This window comes from Bos mutus, chromosome 4 (assembly GCF_027580195.1).
Source record: "Bos mutus isolate GX-2022 chromosome 4, NWIPB_WYAK_1.1, whole genome shotgun sequence".
Classification (NCBI taxonomy): domain Eukaryota; kingdom Metazoa; phylum Chordata; class Mammalia; order Artiodactyla; family Bovidae; genus Bos; species Bos mutus.
In genome coordinates, this window is record NC_091620.1 from 72,831,145 (window position 1) to 72,845,999 (window position 14,855).

Sequence of the window (14,855 nt, forward strand, 5' to 3'; positions counted from 1 at the left end):
GTTCCTTAATAGTTTAACAAATATTGTACAAATTCTAGCAGAATCTGTGTTTTATGTTTATAAGTATACTTCCTTAAATAATAGAATGAACTTAATTTTAAGCCATTTTACATTAAAAAAGTTTAAAATATCACAAATTAATTTTCTTCCATTAATTTCTATCATCAAGAGTCAGTAGAGAACTTCCCTGGTGGTACAGTGGATAACAAACTGCCTGCCAATGCTGAGGACACAGGTTTGATCCCTGGTCCGGGAAGATTCCACATGCCGTGGAGCGACTAACCCCAGGTACCACAACTACTGGAGTCTGTGCTCTAGAGCCCCCCCAGGCCACAACTACTGAGCCTGTTTGCCTAGAACCAATGCTCCACAAAAAGAAAAGCCACTGCAAGGGGAAGCCCATGCACCACAATGAAGAGTAGCTCCCACTCCTCATAACTAGAGAAAGCCTGCACTTATCAACAAAGACTCAGTACAAGCAAAAATAAAATACATAACTAAAATGTTAAAAAAAAAAAAAAAAAAACCCAGTTAGTCCTAAAATAATAAAATTCCATACCTGATTATTTGATACTGATAGTCTCAGTGGAGAAAGCTTTCTCTGTTTAGTTTCTGGGCTCTTCATTTTGTTCGTTGTTCCTTCACAATCCAGAGTAATATTCTGATTTTGTGTGTCTTTTTCTTTTGAAATATCCTTTTCTTTTTTGCCTTTCTTCCTTCTGGTCTCATAACCGCTATTGATGTTCTCCGTGGATTCAGAACTACGTTTCAGAACAGGGCACTCTGAATTTTCTTTGAGGCATGCACAATCCACCTTGTACTTACTGGAAAGAAAATCACTTAAATATTTATTCAAGACATAAACTGTAAAATTTTCTAATCCATCTTAAGCTGTATCTCTACAAAACTCTATGCTATTACTGATTGTAAGCACTCCTTTTCACTAATTTTCATCCCTGGTAACTATGACAAAATAAATTTTATTTTTTCATAAAACCAATATAATAATTAGAAGAACCAATCGTAAGGATCACCAGTGATGGTTTATAGAAGGAAAAAAACAAAACTGTAAGCTAAAACTGAGTTTTTTTTAAGTAAAATGATACCATGGCTTATATCAAGGCCAAAAAAAAAAAAAGTTTACTTCAGTGTGTTATAAAATATATATGCGGAAAATGATAAAATACTCTAAATCTGACTTAAATTAAAAAATGCTAGGTAAATATCAAACCTTAACTAGTTTGTTTTATACTTAAAGGAATGATTTCAATAACCAGAGTTCTTTAAAAAGCTACCTTGATAAAAAATTGAGTCTTAATTCCTTTTGCCCTTAAGTATTCCCTCTTTCAAATAAATGGAAGCTTGAAACATAATTGCATTCTCTTATCTTCACAGCAGTGATAATTATTACTCCTATTTTAGAGATGAGATTAAAACTCAGAGGGTTAGTTTTATCTTGTCCAAAGTCACACATTAAGTACTAGGGAAAACATTCAAATACATGTCTGTCTGAGTCCAAAGACATGTCTGTCTGAGTCCAAAGACCAAAGCCTGGTGGGCTGCTGTCTATGGGGTTGCACAGAATTGGACACAACTGAAGTGACTTAGCAGCAGCACAATAAAAAATAATTTACTCTTCCAAATTTCTAATAATCCTGCTCATTTCATGTTCAACACCAGTTCAGTTCAGTTGCTCAGTTGTGTCTGACTCTTTGCGACCCCATGGACTGCAGCACACCAGGCCTCCCTGTCCATCACCAATTCCCCGAGTTTACTCAAACTCATGTCCATCAAGTCAGTGATGCCATCCAATCATCTTATCCTCTGTCATCCCCTTCTCCTGCCTTCAAATTTTCCCAGCATCAGGGTCTTTTCCAAAGAGTCAGTTTTTCACATCAGGTAGCCTAAGTATTGGAGTTTCAGCTTCAACATCAATCCTTCCAATGAATATTCAGGACTGATTTCCTTTAGGATGGACTGATTGGAACTCCTTGCAGTCCAAGGGTCTCAAGAGTCTTCTTCAACACCACAGTTCAAAAGCATCAATTCTTCGGTACTAAGCATTCTTTATAATCCAACTCTCACATCCATACATGACCACTGAAAAAACCATAGACTTGACTAGACAGACCTTTGTTGGCAAAGTAATGTCCCCGCTTTTTAATATGCTGTCTAGGTTGGTCATAACTTTTCTTCCAAGGAGTAAGCATCTTTTAATTTCATGGCTGCAGCCACCATCTGCAGTGATTTTGAAGCCCGAGAAAATAAAGTCTGCCATGGTTTCCCCATCTATTTGCCATGAAGTGATGGGACCGGATGTCATGATCTTAAGTTTTCTGAATGCTGAGCTTTAAGCCAACTTTTTCAGTCTCCTCTTTCACTCTCATCAAGAGGCTCTTTAGTTCTTCTTCACTTTCTGTGATAAGGGTGGTGTCATCTGCATATCTGAGGTTATTGATATTTCTCCCGGCAATCTTGATTCCAGCTTGTGCTTCATCCAGCCCAGTGTTTCTCATGATGTATTCTGCATGTAAGTTAAATAAGCAGAGTGACAATATACAGCCTTGACGTACTCCTTTCTCTATTTGGAACCAGTCTGTTGTTTCATGTTCAGTTCTAACTGTTGCTTCCTGACCTGCATACAGATTTCTCAAGAGGCAGGTCAGGTGGTCTGGTATTCCCATGGCTTTCAGAATTCTCCACAGTTTACTGTTATCCACACAGTCAATGACTTTGGCATAGTCAATAAAGCAAAAATAGATGTTTTTCTGGAACTCTCTTGCTTTTTCCATGATCCAATGGATGTTGGCAACTTGATTTCTGATTCCTCTGACTTTTCTAAAACTAGCCTGAACATCTGAAATTCATGGTTCATGTACTGTTGAATCCTGCCCTGGAGAATTTTGAGCAGTACTTTACTAGCATGTGAGATGAATGCAATTGTGCGGTAGTTTGAGCATTCTCTGGCATTGCCTTTTTTTGGGATTGGAATGAAAACGGACCTTTTCCAGTCTTGTGGCCACTGCTGAGTTTTCCACATTTGCTGGCATATTGAGTGCAGCACTTTCACAGCATCATCTTTTAGGATCTGAAATAACTCAACTGGAACTCTATCACCTCCACTAGCTTTGTTTACAGTGATGCTTTCTAAGGCCCACTTCAGTTCGCATTCCAGGATATCTGGCTCTAGGTGACCGATCACACCATCGTGATTATCTGGGTCATGAAGATTTTTTTGTACAGTTCTTCTGTGTATTCTTGCCACCTCTTCTTAATATCTTCTGCTTTTATTAGATCCATACCATCTCTGTCCTTTTTTGAGCCCAACTTTGCAGGAAATGTTTCCTTGGTATCTCTAATTTTCTTGAAGAGATCTCTAGTCTTTCCCATTCTATTGTTCTTCTCTATTTCTTTGCACTGATCAGTGATCAACACTGGTAGAAAGATACATATCAAACTGCCTAATTCTGTGAATCAAGGATACAATTCAAACATTATGCTCTACGCTTTGACTCTCCAAATCAGGTATTAATAGAAACTAACTCTTTCTGGGTATTTTCTTTGTGATTTTAGGATAATAGAACTGCAAATAGTAACAATGGCAACAGGTAATATTTATTCAGCACTTATTCTGTACCAGGAACTGTTTGAAACCTTTTATATGTGTTAACTTATTCTTCTAAACATTCCTGTAAGGTGGTGTTATTCTCATAATGAGGTAATGAGGCAGAAAGATGACGAAACTGGTTCAAGGTTATGTAACTAATACAAGTCACTGAGCTAGGATTTGAAACCAGAGAGCCATATTATAAAAAGCTTGTGTTTTTACCCACTACGGGAAGAGTCTCTCAAAGCAATGAGTAAAGATCCATTATGCTAAATTGGGAAATTTAACCTTGGGGCAGAGTGGGGGTGGGGAGAAAGAGCCAAAAAGCAAATACTTTAGTTATCAGGATAAATCTGACTCCAACAATCAAGTAGAGATGCATACTGAAGAAACAGAGATTTCACTGACAGATAACGTAATGGGCATTAAAAATGTCTCCATGTAAAATAGATACCACACAAACTTTTAAAGATACTACATGGATTAACTTTGATTAAGTTGTACAGTAAAGAAGTGCTGCAAGGAAGTAAAGCTATGGGAATATAAACTGGTCATTCATCCGTATCTGGTAAAAACTGAGTTTGGACACATTCTACAACCGAACACATTCTACCTCCAGGTGCCTATCATGGGGAGAACATGTACACATGCAGCATTTTTTGTAAGTCTAAAGGTCCACCAATGGTGGAATGGATAAATAACATCAGCAGTGAAAGTAATGAACTAGAGCTACACATAACAAAAGAACTGAATCTCATGAAAAGTAATGAATGAGAAAAGATAAATGCAAAATAATACAGATTGTAACTTACATAAATTTTTAAAACATACAAAATTACTGGTTACTATTTAGGGACATCTAAAGACATTGTAAAAACATTAAACTCACCAAATTAAAGGGGGCAGTTATCTCTAGTGAAAGAGGGAATAGAAATGCAATCTGGCTGCTAAACATGAGGGCCTTCAGTGGACAGTGTTTTGTTTTCTTAATTTGGAAAGTAGGCACATGGACTTTTTTGGGGGGGTTCACACAGCTTGCAGGATCTCCGTTCCTTGAACAGGGACTGAACCCAGGCCATGGCAGTTAAAGCCCAGAATCCTAACCACTAGGTTACCAGGGAACTCCCTACATGGACCTGTGTATTATTATTTTTTACAGTAAGCTTTTTGAAAATTTAAATTGAAGTTTTTATACTCAGAATTAACTTTTCTTACCCCCTAGTGTTTCAGAACAATAGTTCTCAGAGTTTCCTTGCAGGATCTCCACAAACCCTTTCAATTTATATTGCAAAGAAAATTTGGCACAATTTTTCTTTTCTTTTGAGGGGCAAAAAGTGAAATCATCCATTTCTATTGATTAACCAAATTAACTGAATGACTAAAATTGCACACCCTACCTAAAATACAAGAAAGAAAAGGAAAAAATTCTTAAACAATGTCAGTATTGCTGAATTAGGATTACAAATTATTATACTATAAGCATTATATAACAACAATAAATAAGAAAATTTAGAATTTTAGAATAAAATTTTATTTTTAGAATAAATAAATAAAAAAGAAAAACTTAGAAGAGTTAAGCAACCATGCTATAATGGAAGCTGATACCAAAATGTTTGTTTCCAAGTATTTTAAATTGCCTAATGGTAAGTAAAAATAAAATGCTGTAAAAGTAATGACAATACCTATATTTTTATAGGGACATTCAGAAATTATTTCAGAACAACAGACTTGAACTTACCAATTCCCATAGTCAAAATCAAAGGCAATAGTAATTTCGGTTCCCTTTGGAATACTTTGTATAGAATAAATATAAAGATGTATGGTTCCATCTTCAATTTCATGCCTCACCTGTTAGTTAAAAGAATAATTTTATATTTCCAGAAGTAGTTTTGTATCTCTATAAATTATTTTCTACCTTTAGGAGCATTTCATCTTGCAATTTTGAAAACTATTCTTTTCAAAGTAATTCAAAATACAACATGGAAAATACACTATTAATTATAAGACTTGTACATAAATCAGTGATTATCAACTGGGAAGGAGGTATACATCAATGCAAGTTTGATACAGGCTCAAGTAGCATCAAAATGAAAATACTCTATTTCATCAGTTCTATGATGCACATTTTTTCATCTTTTAACATCTCTGAATGAGAGTTTTACAACTGATGGCATCTTTGATTTAATGAAAAGAAGTAATGATACAGTTTATAAGTAAACAGTTAGAACAGTTTAACACTATACTTTTCTACGGTACACACTGTTCCAGGTACGTAGACACGCATTAAATCCTTTAGTCCACATAACATCTTTTTACAGATAAAACTGAAGCACAGATAAGGATACAAAGCTAGTTAAGTCAAATAGAAGACATGAACCTACAAGTCTGGCTTTAAACCCTACACTCTTAACTGTAACATTATGAAACTATAAAATGTTTATTTTGGTATGAGAAAAAAACAAACCAGAAATATTTTATATACCACTTCTAAATCACAATTAAAAAAAAAAAAACTTTAGAGAAGCACATATAAAATCAACTTTAGCTTTCAGCTTTGTCATCAACTTTGATCAAATCAGAGCATATATTTGACTCATAGAGCTTCCAGAACAGAGAAGTCCAATATTTTCTCTTAGAATGAACATCACTATTTCTTCAATATGTAAAGTAACTGAAGACCTCACAGCCAGTATCATCTTAATTTTTGTAATGGAAAGACGCTAGGCACTAGAAAATGCATCAATGGATACAAACTGTTGATCTTTTCTGGCCACCAGACTTCTGTGCTTAATTTAATACTCAGATTCCACACATTCCCTACCCCTGCCTCCCCAAAGGATTTATGTATGCTAACCTCTGCATTGGGTGTACAAGAACGCCTGATGAACCGAGCTTCATTCCCAAAAGTCCTTGCATCAACACACATTTCTAGGCCATGAAATTTAGAATAGAATAAAACAAAAGGGTATGGTCTACAAAAAAAGAAATACATTATAAACTATTAACATTTTGAATTTAAGAAATTTCTAAAAGACTCATATTAAGTAGGGAGGCCAAGATTTGAATACAGGCAATCTGATACCAGAATTCATTCGTAACCACTAGGCTAATTCATGCTAATATGATTTTTACCTGCTCCTATAACCTTACCTAAGCCAAAGAAAATTAATTAGTTCAAGGTGGGAATTCAAATTTACAAACAATGATAGAAAGGGAATGACTACTGCTTTTACATAAGGATTCATAATGAGATGCCATTAAAGTTCCTATCACTCCATTTAAGTGTTTGAGTCACAGCACTGTTTCAGATCAAATCTGTTAAGTAAAAGGGAAAGATTCTTGTGTATCTTTCATAAGTAATACAAGTTATAACAATACAAAATACTTAAATAATTATAGTATATAGGTTGAGAATGTTATTTCCCTAGAGAGAGAAAAATACTTCCAGACCTCAGGGATGCAATGGCTATCATAAGATCACATCAATTCCCGTTCCCCAAATCACAAATGATAGAAGAGGCCTCCAAAGTCCTTCCAGTACCAAGAAAGCCAGAGCTGAAAGTGGTGACAATAAAGTAAGACCAAATCTAACATACTCTGATAAAAGAAGGACATGGTCACCAATGGTCTTTGCAGGTTCTAGCAATCCTAGATGGAAAGGGTTCCTCATAACATCAGGTAATCAGAGATTTTCATTATACTATACTGCTACAGTTTATCTTTAAGTAGATTGTTTTAAGACTGTCAACAAAATAGGATGGGTAAGATTCTAAGGAATGCATCTGCATCTTTTTTGTTGTTATATTTTATCATGGTTCAAAAGTTATCATCAGTCACTGTTCAACCACACTATAGTTTTAAATATTAAAATGATTAGAGAACAAAATACACATTATAGTTAAATTAGTCAAAAATTCAATACTTAACTATAGAAAACTAATATGGGAAAATAAATATACCTCTTAAAGAAATATCCATTTGCTTCAAACTGCTCTCTCAACATAAACTTCCCTCTGTATTCAATGATAAGTGCATCAGGAGGCAAATCTTTTGCAGATTTCAGAATCTTCTTATTTTTTTGTATATGGCTCTACAATGGGAGAAAAGTTGAGATTAACTAAACCAGATTGCTTCTGGACTTTCCTGGTGGTACAGTGGGTAACAATTTGCCTACCAGTGCAAGGGACACGGTTCAGTCCCAAGTCTGGGAAGATTCCACATGCCTTGGAGCAACTAAGCCCATGAACCACAACCACTGAGCCCATGTACTGCAAATACTGGAGCCCGCTTGCCTGGAGTCTGTGCTCAGCACTAACAGAAACCACCGCAATAGTTTCTCTTTGAGCACTGCAATGCAGAGTAACCCCTGCTTGCTGCAACTAGAGAAAGCCTGTGCGCAGCAATGAAGACCCAGCACAACCTAAATAAATAAATAATATAAAACCAGACTGCATTCAGTCTAAGTACTTAAAATACACAGTAGAAAAACATTTTTGTTCTATCATCTTTTGGCAAATGATATATTTACCTCTACAGGGGGTTTGAAGATCAAATTGTTGGTATTCAAATCTGATTTAATCTCTTTTTTGTCATTTCCATTGCCCAATCTCAGAGCTATTCTTTGTGCCTCCCTCTGAACACTCTCACTATATTGGTTATTATTTGCCTCTTCATATTGATCCATCCATGCTTTGATTTTTGTCTCCCATCCAAAATTTGAAACATCAGATGAAGGATCAATCTCCGGAGCTGAGCCCTAAAATCACAGCAAACTGAGCATTAATATCTAGATTTTAAGTATTTATACACACACACACACTAAGACAATCTATATAAAAGAATATAAACTAGAAATAATGATAGGCTTTCTAAGTAGGTCCCAGTGGGGAAAAAAAACCCACAAGTGAGCAGCTTACTACATTTTATACTGATGGCTGACACACGACTTGGAAAACTGAAGGAAGGGGAGTTAATCTGAACAGCAGAAACTTTTTACTACTGTAGCCAAATTGGAGCTATCAATAAAACTGCAACAACCCAAAACAGTCTACGGTTTAAAAAAGACAGTATACGAAATACTTTTTTGAATCTACCAATATCTAGTGTACGCTCACAGTTGTATTTAACCAGAAAAAAAATTTGCAATTATACGTAAACTATACATATTGCATATTAAGTATAAACTTATTTTCTGATATAATACTTCAACTTTTACCATGTTTGTAACAAAAATATACTCTGATACCTTAATTTTGTGTAATTCCAAGATCTGTAATGAACTGTCCACATGATAAATTTTACATGAGAATAAAATGTCTCACACAGTGGGACCAAGGACCTTTAAGCTTAAGTGCTTGCCCCCCTCCATATCCCCTTTTAAAAGGTTTGAAAGTGAAAGAAAAGTGAAAGTGAAGTCACTCGGTCGTGTCCGACTCTTTGCGACCCACGGACTGTAGCCCACCAAGCTCCTCCGTCCATGGGATTCTCCAGGCAAGAATACTGGAGTGGGTTGCCATTTCCTTAAGAATGCTAAATGCTACACCACAGCAGTATCTTTTTTGATCCACCTCCTAAAGTAATGAAAATTTTAAAAACTGAACCTAACTGAATTTAAATGCTTTTGCGCACCAAAGAAAACCATAAACAAAATAAAAAAGACAACCTATAGAATGGGAGAAAATACTTAACAAATGAAGTGACTGACAAGGGATTAATCTCCAAAATAAACAAACAGCTTATGCAGCTCAATTGAAAAAAATAAAAATAAAAAATGGGCAGAAGATCTAAATAGACATTTCTCCAAAGAAGACATACAGATGGCCAAAAAGAACGTGAAAAGATGTTCAACATCACTAATCATTAGAGAAATGCAAATCAAATGAGGTTATCACCTCACACTGGTCTGAAAGGCCATAGTCAAAAAGTCTACAAACAATAAATGCTGGACAGGGTGTGGAGAAAACGGAATCCTCCAATCCTGTTGGTGGAGATGTAATTACTACAGCCGCTATTGAGAATAGTATGGACATTCTGTAAAAAGTAAAAATAGAGCTACCATACGATTCAGCAGTCCCACTCCTGGGCATATGTCCAGAGAAAACCATAATCCAAAAAGATACAGGCACCCCATTGTTCACTGCAGCACTATACACAATATCCAGGAATGGACAACCTAAATGTCTATCTACAAATGAATGGATAAAGAAGATGTGGTACATATATTAAATGAAACATTACTCAGCCCTAAAAATAACAAAATATAATGCCATTTGCAGCAACATGGATGGATGGAGAGACTGTCAGACTGAGCAAAAAAGAGAAAGACAATTATGATGATATCACTTATATGTGGAATCTTAAAAAATGGTACAAATGAATTTATTTATAAAACAGAAATAGAGTCACAGATGCAGAAAACAAATTTATGGTTACCAAGGGTGAAAGGGTCAGGGGAGGAATAAATTGCAAGATTGGGATTGACATATATACTAATATAAAATAGATAACTAAGAAGGACCTATTCAATATTCAATACTCTGGGAACTCTACTCAATACTAATGACCTATATGGGAAAAGAATCTAAAAAAGAGTGTATATATGTATATGTAAAACTGATTCACTTTGCTGTATAGCAGAAGCACACCACAGTAAAACAATACTCCAATAAAAAAAAAAAAGGATGCTAAATGCAAAGTAGTGAAAAGTTACAACCTCTCAATAGGTTTTATGAAACAAAAAGGGAATCCCTTTTCTCGCTGGAATAAAATTTATAGAAAGGCATAATTACCACATATTTTTAAAATTTATTAAAGCCAGACTCCCTCAGTTATTTGTAATCTCAGGATGAAAATGAATTAATGCAGATAACAAAAACATATATTGTATCTTACTGATAGTATAATTCAAATTTATAGTGAATTTATAATGGACTTAACACAAAGTTTCAATTAAGCTGTTTGTAAATGCTGTTCTGATTTCTACAGAACTAAACATCTTTATGAGAAGATAATTTCCATAATGTGTACAACTTGATGTAAGTATGAAATCTTAAAATCACGTAAAGATTTCAAGAAAATTTTTATATATGCTGTTAAACATGTACATGTGTACAGTTAACACTTAACTAAAATTTACCATCAGTCCACCTTACGTATAAGTAAGTAAACTATCACAAAAAGTATCTCCTCTATAATGAAACAAACTATAGTAAGTTGTCCAGCTACTTGATAGGAGTAGGTTTATTTTACTAATTGATATTTTATGGGCTCACGTATTCCACATTAATAATTGATCACTTGATAAATAGATTTTTATACAAATATGAAACATTACATATTTTGGCCTTTATTTTTTATTTATTTTTCAGAGTTTTTCACAGTGAATATAGTTTATGTAATACAAAAATGTTTTTCATATATTATATAGACAAGTCTACAAGCACTTTTTTTTAACTACCCATTATTTATTCATAGAGGTACAGTTGATTTACAATATTATATTAGTTTGAGGTGTATGTCAGTGGTTCAAAATTTGTATAGATTATACTTCACTTAAAGTTATTATATAATAGTGGCTATATCCCCTGTGCTTCTTATTATCCTTGTAGATTATTTATTCCATACACAGTAGTTTGTAACTCTTAATCCTCTAATCCTCATCTTACCCTTATCCCCTCTTCTCCCACTGGTAACCATGTGTTTGTTCTCTGTAAGTCTGTTTCCATTTTGTTGTATTTATTCATATTGTTTAGATTCCATATGTGATAACAATGATATCTGTCTTTCTCTTACATGACACTACATATTAAGATTTTTATCACCTTTATTAAAGAAATCTAGTCCATTTAAATTTTCTTTTCTGTTCCCCTTTTAAAAAAAACAAAACAAAAAATTCCTCTACAGAAGTGGATCAGAGCTCTTCTGTATCTCTTGAACTTCTTTCATGTATGACAGAATCACTTACTGGAAATGTTATGATCATAAACAGACATCTTCCTTGAAAAGGAAAAGATTTTCAAAGATGCACAAAGCATTTTTAAAGTTTTAATTTCTTAGTCACTTCCTTACACAATAAATGAAAACATATTTCAGTTAAGTAAAGATGCTCCTTCCTCATTAAGTCTGATATTCAGATTAGATAAAATGGAAAGAAAGGAAAACCACTGAAGGATCAATAGATCCAAGAGTTTAATATAAAACCCTTTTCCAGATCTCTTTACTCTGGCATCATAAAAAATACCATAAATACAAATTTAACATGGTAAACATAAAATACCCAACTTTAACATATAAAGAACATTTTATAAGACTTTGGACTTGCAGTATGTTGAACAACACCATGTATTAACATTCTTAGAAAGAATAATCATTTGACAGCTACTTAATGATCTGTTTTTCAGGAATGTGGGATAATTAATTATTATACTTTATACTATGGGGACAACAGATACATTTTAATATTATTCCCACATCCCATTTTAATATCTGCCAACTTGAGACACTTATTCTCCTTTACTACCTATCCTAGAAACCTAAGAGTAACACTGTGTAGCTGATCTGTATCATCCAACACAAACCTATCTTTTAAGGGAAGGCAGAGTTGGAGGAGGGTGGGAGGGTTGGGGTTTGAGGGGCAGGGCTTGCTTCTCTCAGCAATCCTGGCATCTACAAAATTAAGGATGTATACTAATTATTCAAGGTACAAGTAACAAGTTTGTACTTACATGGTGAGTCTATGGTGATTTCAAAGTATTTTATAACTACTGACTTGACTAAATCCCTAGAATTCAAACTATGTAGAAGAGCAAAATTTCAAATTTCAAGTGTGATTTTGCATTTATATGTCTAGTATACTATAAAAAGTGGCACTAGAGACATGGAATACAATGATAAATGAAAAATGAATCAATATTAGAAATCATTTATGTTATCTCCTCTTGTTTAATATTAACAGTGTTAATAAACTCCAAGAATGGTATATATTAATCCAATTAGAATTCTCTATGGTCCCACTTCTTCCCACTTTATTTCATAAAGATAATAAGCAATGAAATGACACAGAATGCAGAGAGCATTAATGAAAGATTATGACCAAGCAACCACTTAGTAAGTTGTTAGATACTTGACAATTGATAGTAAGGGCTTAGATTCAATGTGTTTACCTTAACTCTTGATGATTTCCTAGATCCTTCACGAAAGGCCTGAAATAACACAGAATTCTGAGTTAGATCTTTAAAAACTGGATAAATTAATATTTAAGAATGATCTCACTCAAGCTTTTTTTTGAAATTGCATAAATTACACAAAATATGGTAAAAACCAATATAGTCAGAACTAAGGGAATACTGAAGTAAAATCATCTACTAGAACACTAAACTATTAAAAATAAATACAGACAATGCAAAAACATGAAAATATGTATGCATATAATGCTAAGAAAATGTCTAAATTTTCTATTTGCTCAATATTAAAATACAATCATGGAAAAACACCTGATAAAAGTTGGAAGGTATTAAAAATATTATAGAAGTTTTAAATCATGAGCCAAGATTTGGCGTGGGGATAAAACAATTTTGTTATTACTTTAATTTTCTAGGTCAACTAGCAAGTAGTATTTGAGCACCTATTGGGACTCAAATAATAAACAATGTGGTAAACAGAATTGTACTTAACAAATATTTAATGGGAACTCTCTATTCTGCCACATTCTAAAGTGGAATTTAAGACTCACTTCACCACTCCACTCCACAAAGTGAGTATATTTAGAGAGATTAACTCTGTATTTAAAGAGATTAACAAACATTAAACCTAGAGTAAGCACTATAGTTCCAAATTTAAGTTCCAAGTTTGTGTGTAGACTGTCTGTTGGAAGAGAGCAAGTTTTGTTAAAAGAGAGGAGGAGGAGGAAGAGAAGCAGCAGCAGTAAGAGCAACAAAGAATCTTCACATAAAATATGGAAAAAGAACCAGGAACACAGAAAACGGATTTGTTCAGCCATGTGGGAAACTGAACACAATTCTGGTACTAAAGAAATAAGAAAGAAGGCATGCAATAAGCAAAAATATGTTGCATTAAAAAAAAAAAAAAAACTAGCATACCACACTTGTACCTACTAAAAACAGTATGACATAAGACTGGTTTAAAAAATGTAAAATTAGGTCATGAAAGTCAGTCAGATTTTAAGATTCTGGCTTAAATACTTTAAGTTCTTCATTATGATGGAGGAATCTATGAAATACCTCTCAACAGGGAAGGGCTTCCCAGGTGACGCTAAGAACCCGCCTGCCAACGCAAGGGGCATAAGAGACATGGGTTTGATCCCTGGCTTGAGAAGATCCCCTGGAGAAGGAAATGACAACCCACTCCAGTATTCTTGCCTGGGAAATCCCATGGACAGAGGAGTCTGGCAGACTATGGTCCATAGGGTTGCAAAGACTTGGACACAACTGAAGTGACTTAGCATGCAGAGAAGTGATATAAAACAATATTTGCAGAAAATGTCATAACCAAGTGCAGAGTGACTGAAGTGGAAAGAGGATAAAGTTGGAGAAATTAAAGAAGGTATTACTATACTACTATCAGGGCATACTGGGTTTGTAGAAGCAAAAATGAAGAAAAATAAGAAAACAGAGAAGAGACATTCCAAAGGAAAAATCAATAGTGAATATCAAAGACTGAAGATGATTTACAGATTTTAAACCTGCATAATGGCTGTGCAGCTGAAACAAAAGAAAAATCTGAAGTATGATGAAAGAAGATACAAGTTTGGTTTACAGAGGAAACACTGAAAGAAAATAATAAAAGAACATTCATAAGTTAATATGTGCTGACAATCATTTTATGAAAAAATATCAAGTTTAAAAAATTCAAGTAAAACTGGAAAATTTTAACAATAAAGTTTTAAAACTCCTAATATATGGGTCACAATACACAATCTATGTCTTTAACAGTGTTAACATTTTATGTCAAAGCTCTGAATTGCTAAAACAGCAACCAGCAACACCTTACTAGGTGTTTATGAGTATTTTTAAAAAGTCGTCTGTCCAGAATGTCCACTGTGAACTCCATTCACATTTTTAACAATCAGCCACAACAACAGGTTGAATAAAAAGCAAAATTAGATACATCTTTTTGCTATGTATTTTTAACTACATACTGCCCCAACAGTAGTAAAAACATAACAGCAAAGCAAACTAGATCTTTACGCCCAGTTCTTAGATTTTTTTTTTTCCTAATCCTTATGAAGTAT

At 34.1% G+C, this 14,855-nt stretch overlaps 1 protein-coding gene across 7 annotated transcripts in view; it reads right to left on the bottom strand.

The window, feature by feature from the left end:
* The window catches only part of KMT2E (lysine methyltransferase 2E (inactive)), a 91,253-nt gene that overhangs the window by 24,316 nt on the left and 52,082 nt on the right, over nucleotides 1-14,855 (bottom strand). For all 7 annotated transcript variants that reach the window (XM_070369647.1, XM_070369643.1, XM_005901446.3 and 4 more), the window contains 6 exons: nucleotides 12,769-12,807; nucleotides 8,136-8,363; nucleotides 7,567-7,697; nucleotides 6,462-6,579; nucleotides 5,346-5,455; nucleotides 560-824 (listed from right to left, as the gene is read on the bottom strand). In XM_070369647.1, the coding sequence (XP_070225748.1) occupies nucleotides 560-824; nucleotides 5,346-5,455; nucleotides 6,462-6,579; nucleotides 7,567-7,697; nucleotides 8,136-8,363; nucleotides 12,769-12,807 (891 nt within the window). The remainder of the gene's footprint in view (nucleotides 1-559; nucleotides 825-5,345; nucleotides 5,456-6,461; nucleotides 6,580-7,566; nucleotides 7,698-8,135; nucleotides 8,364-12,768; nucleotides 12,808-14,855) is intronic.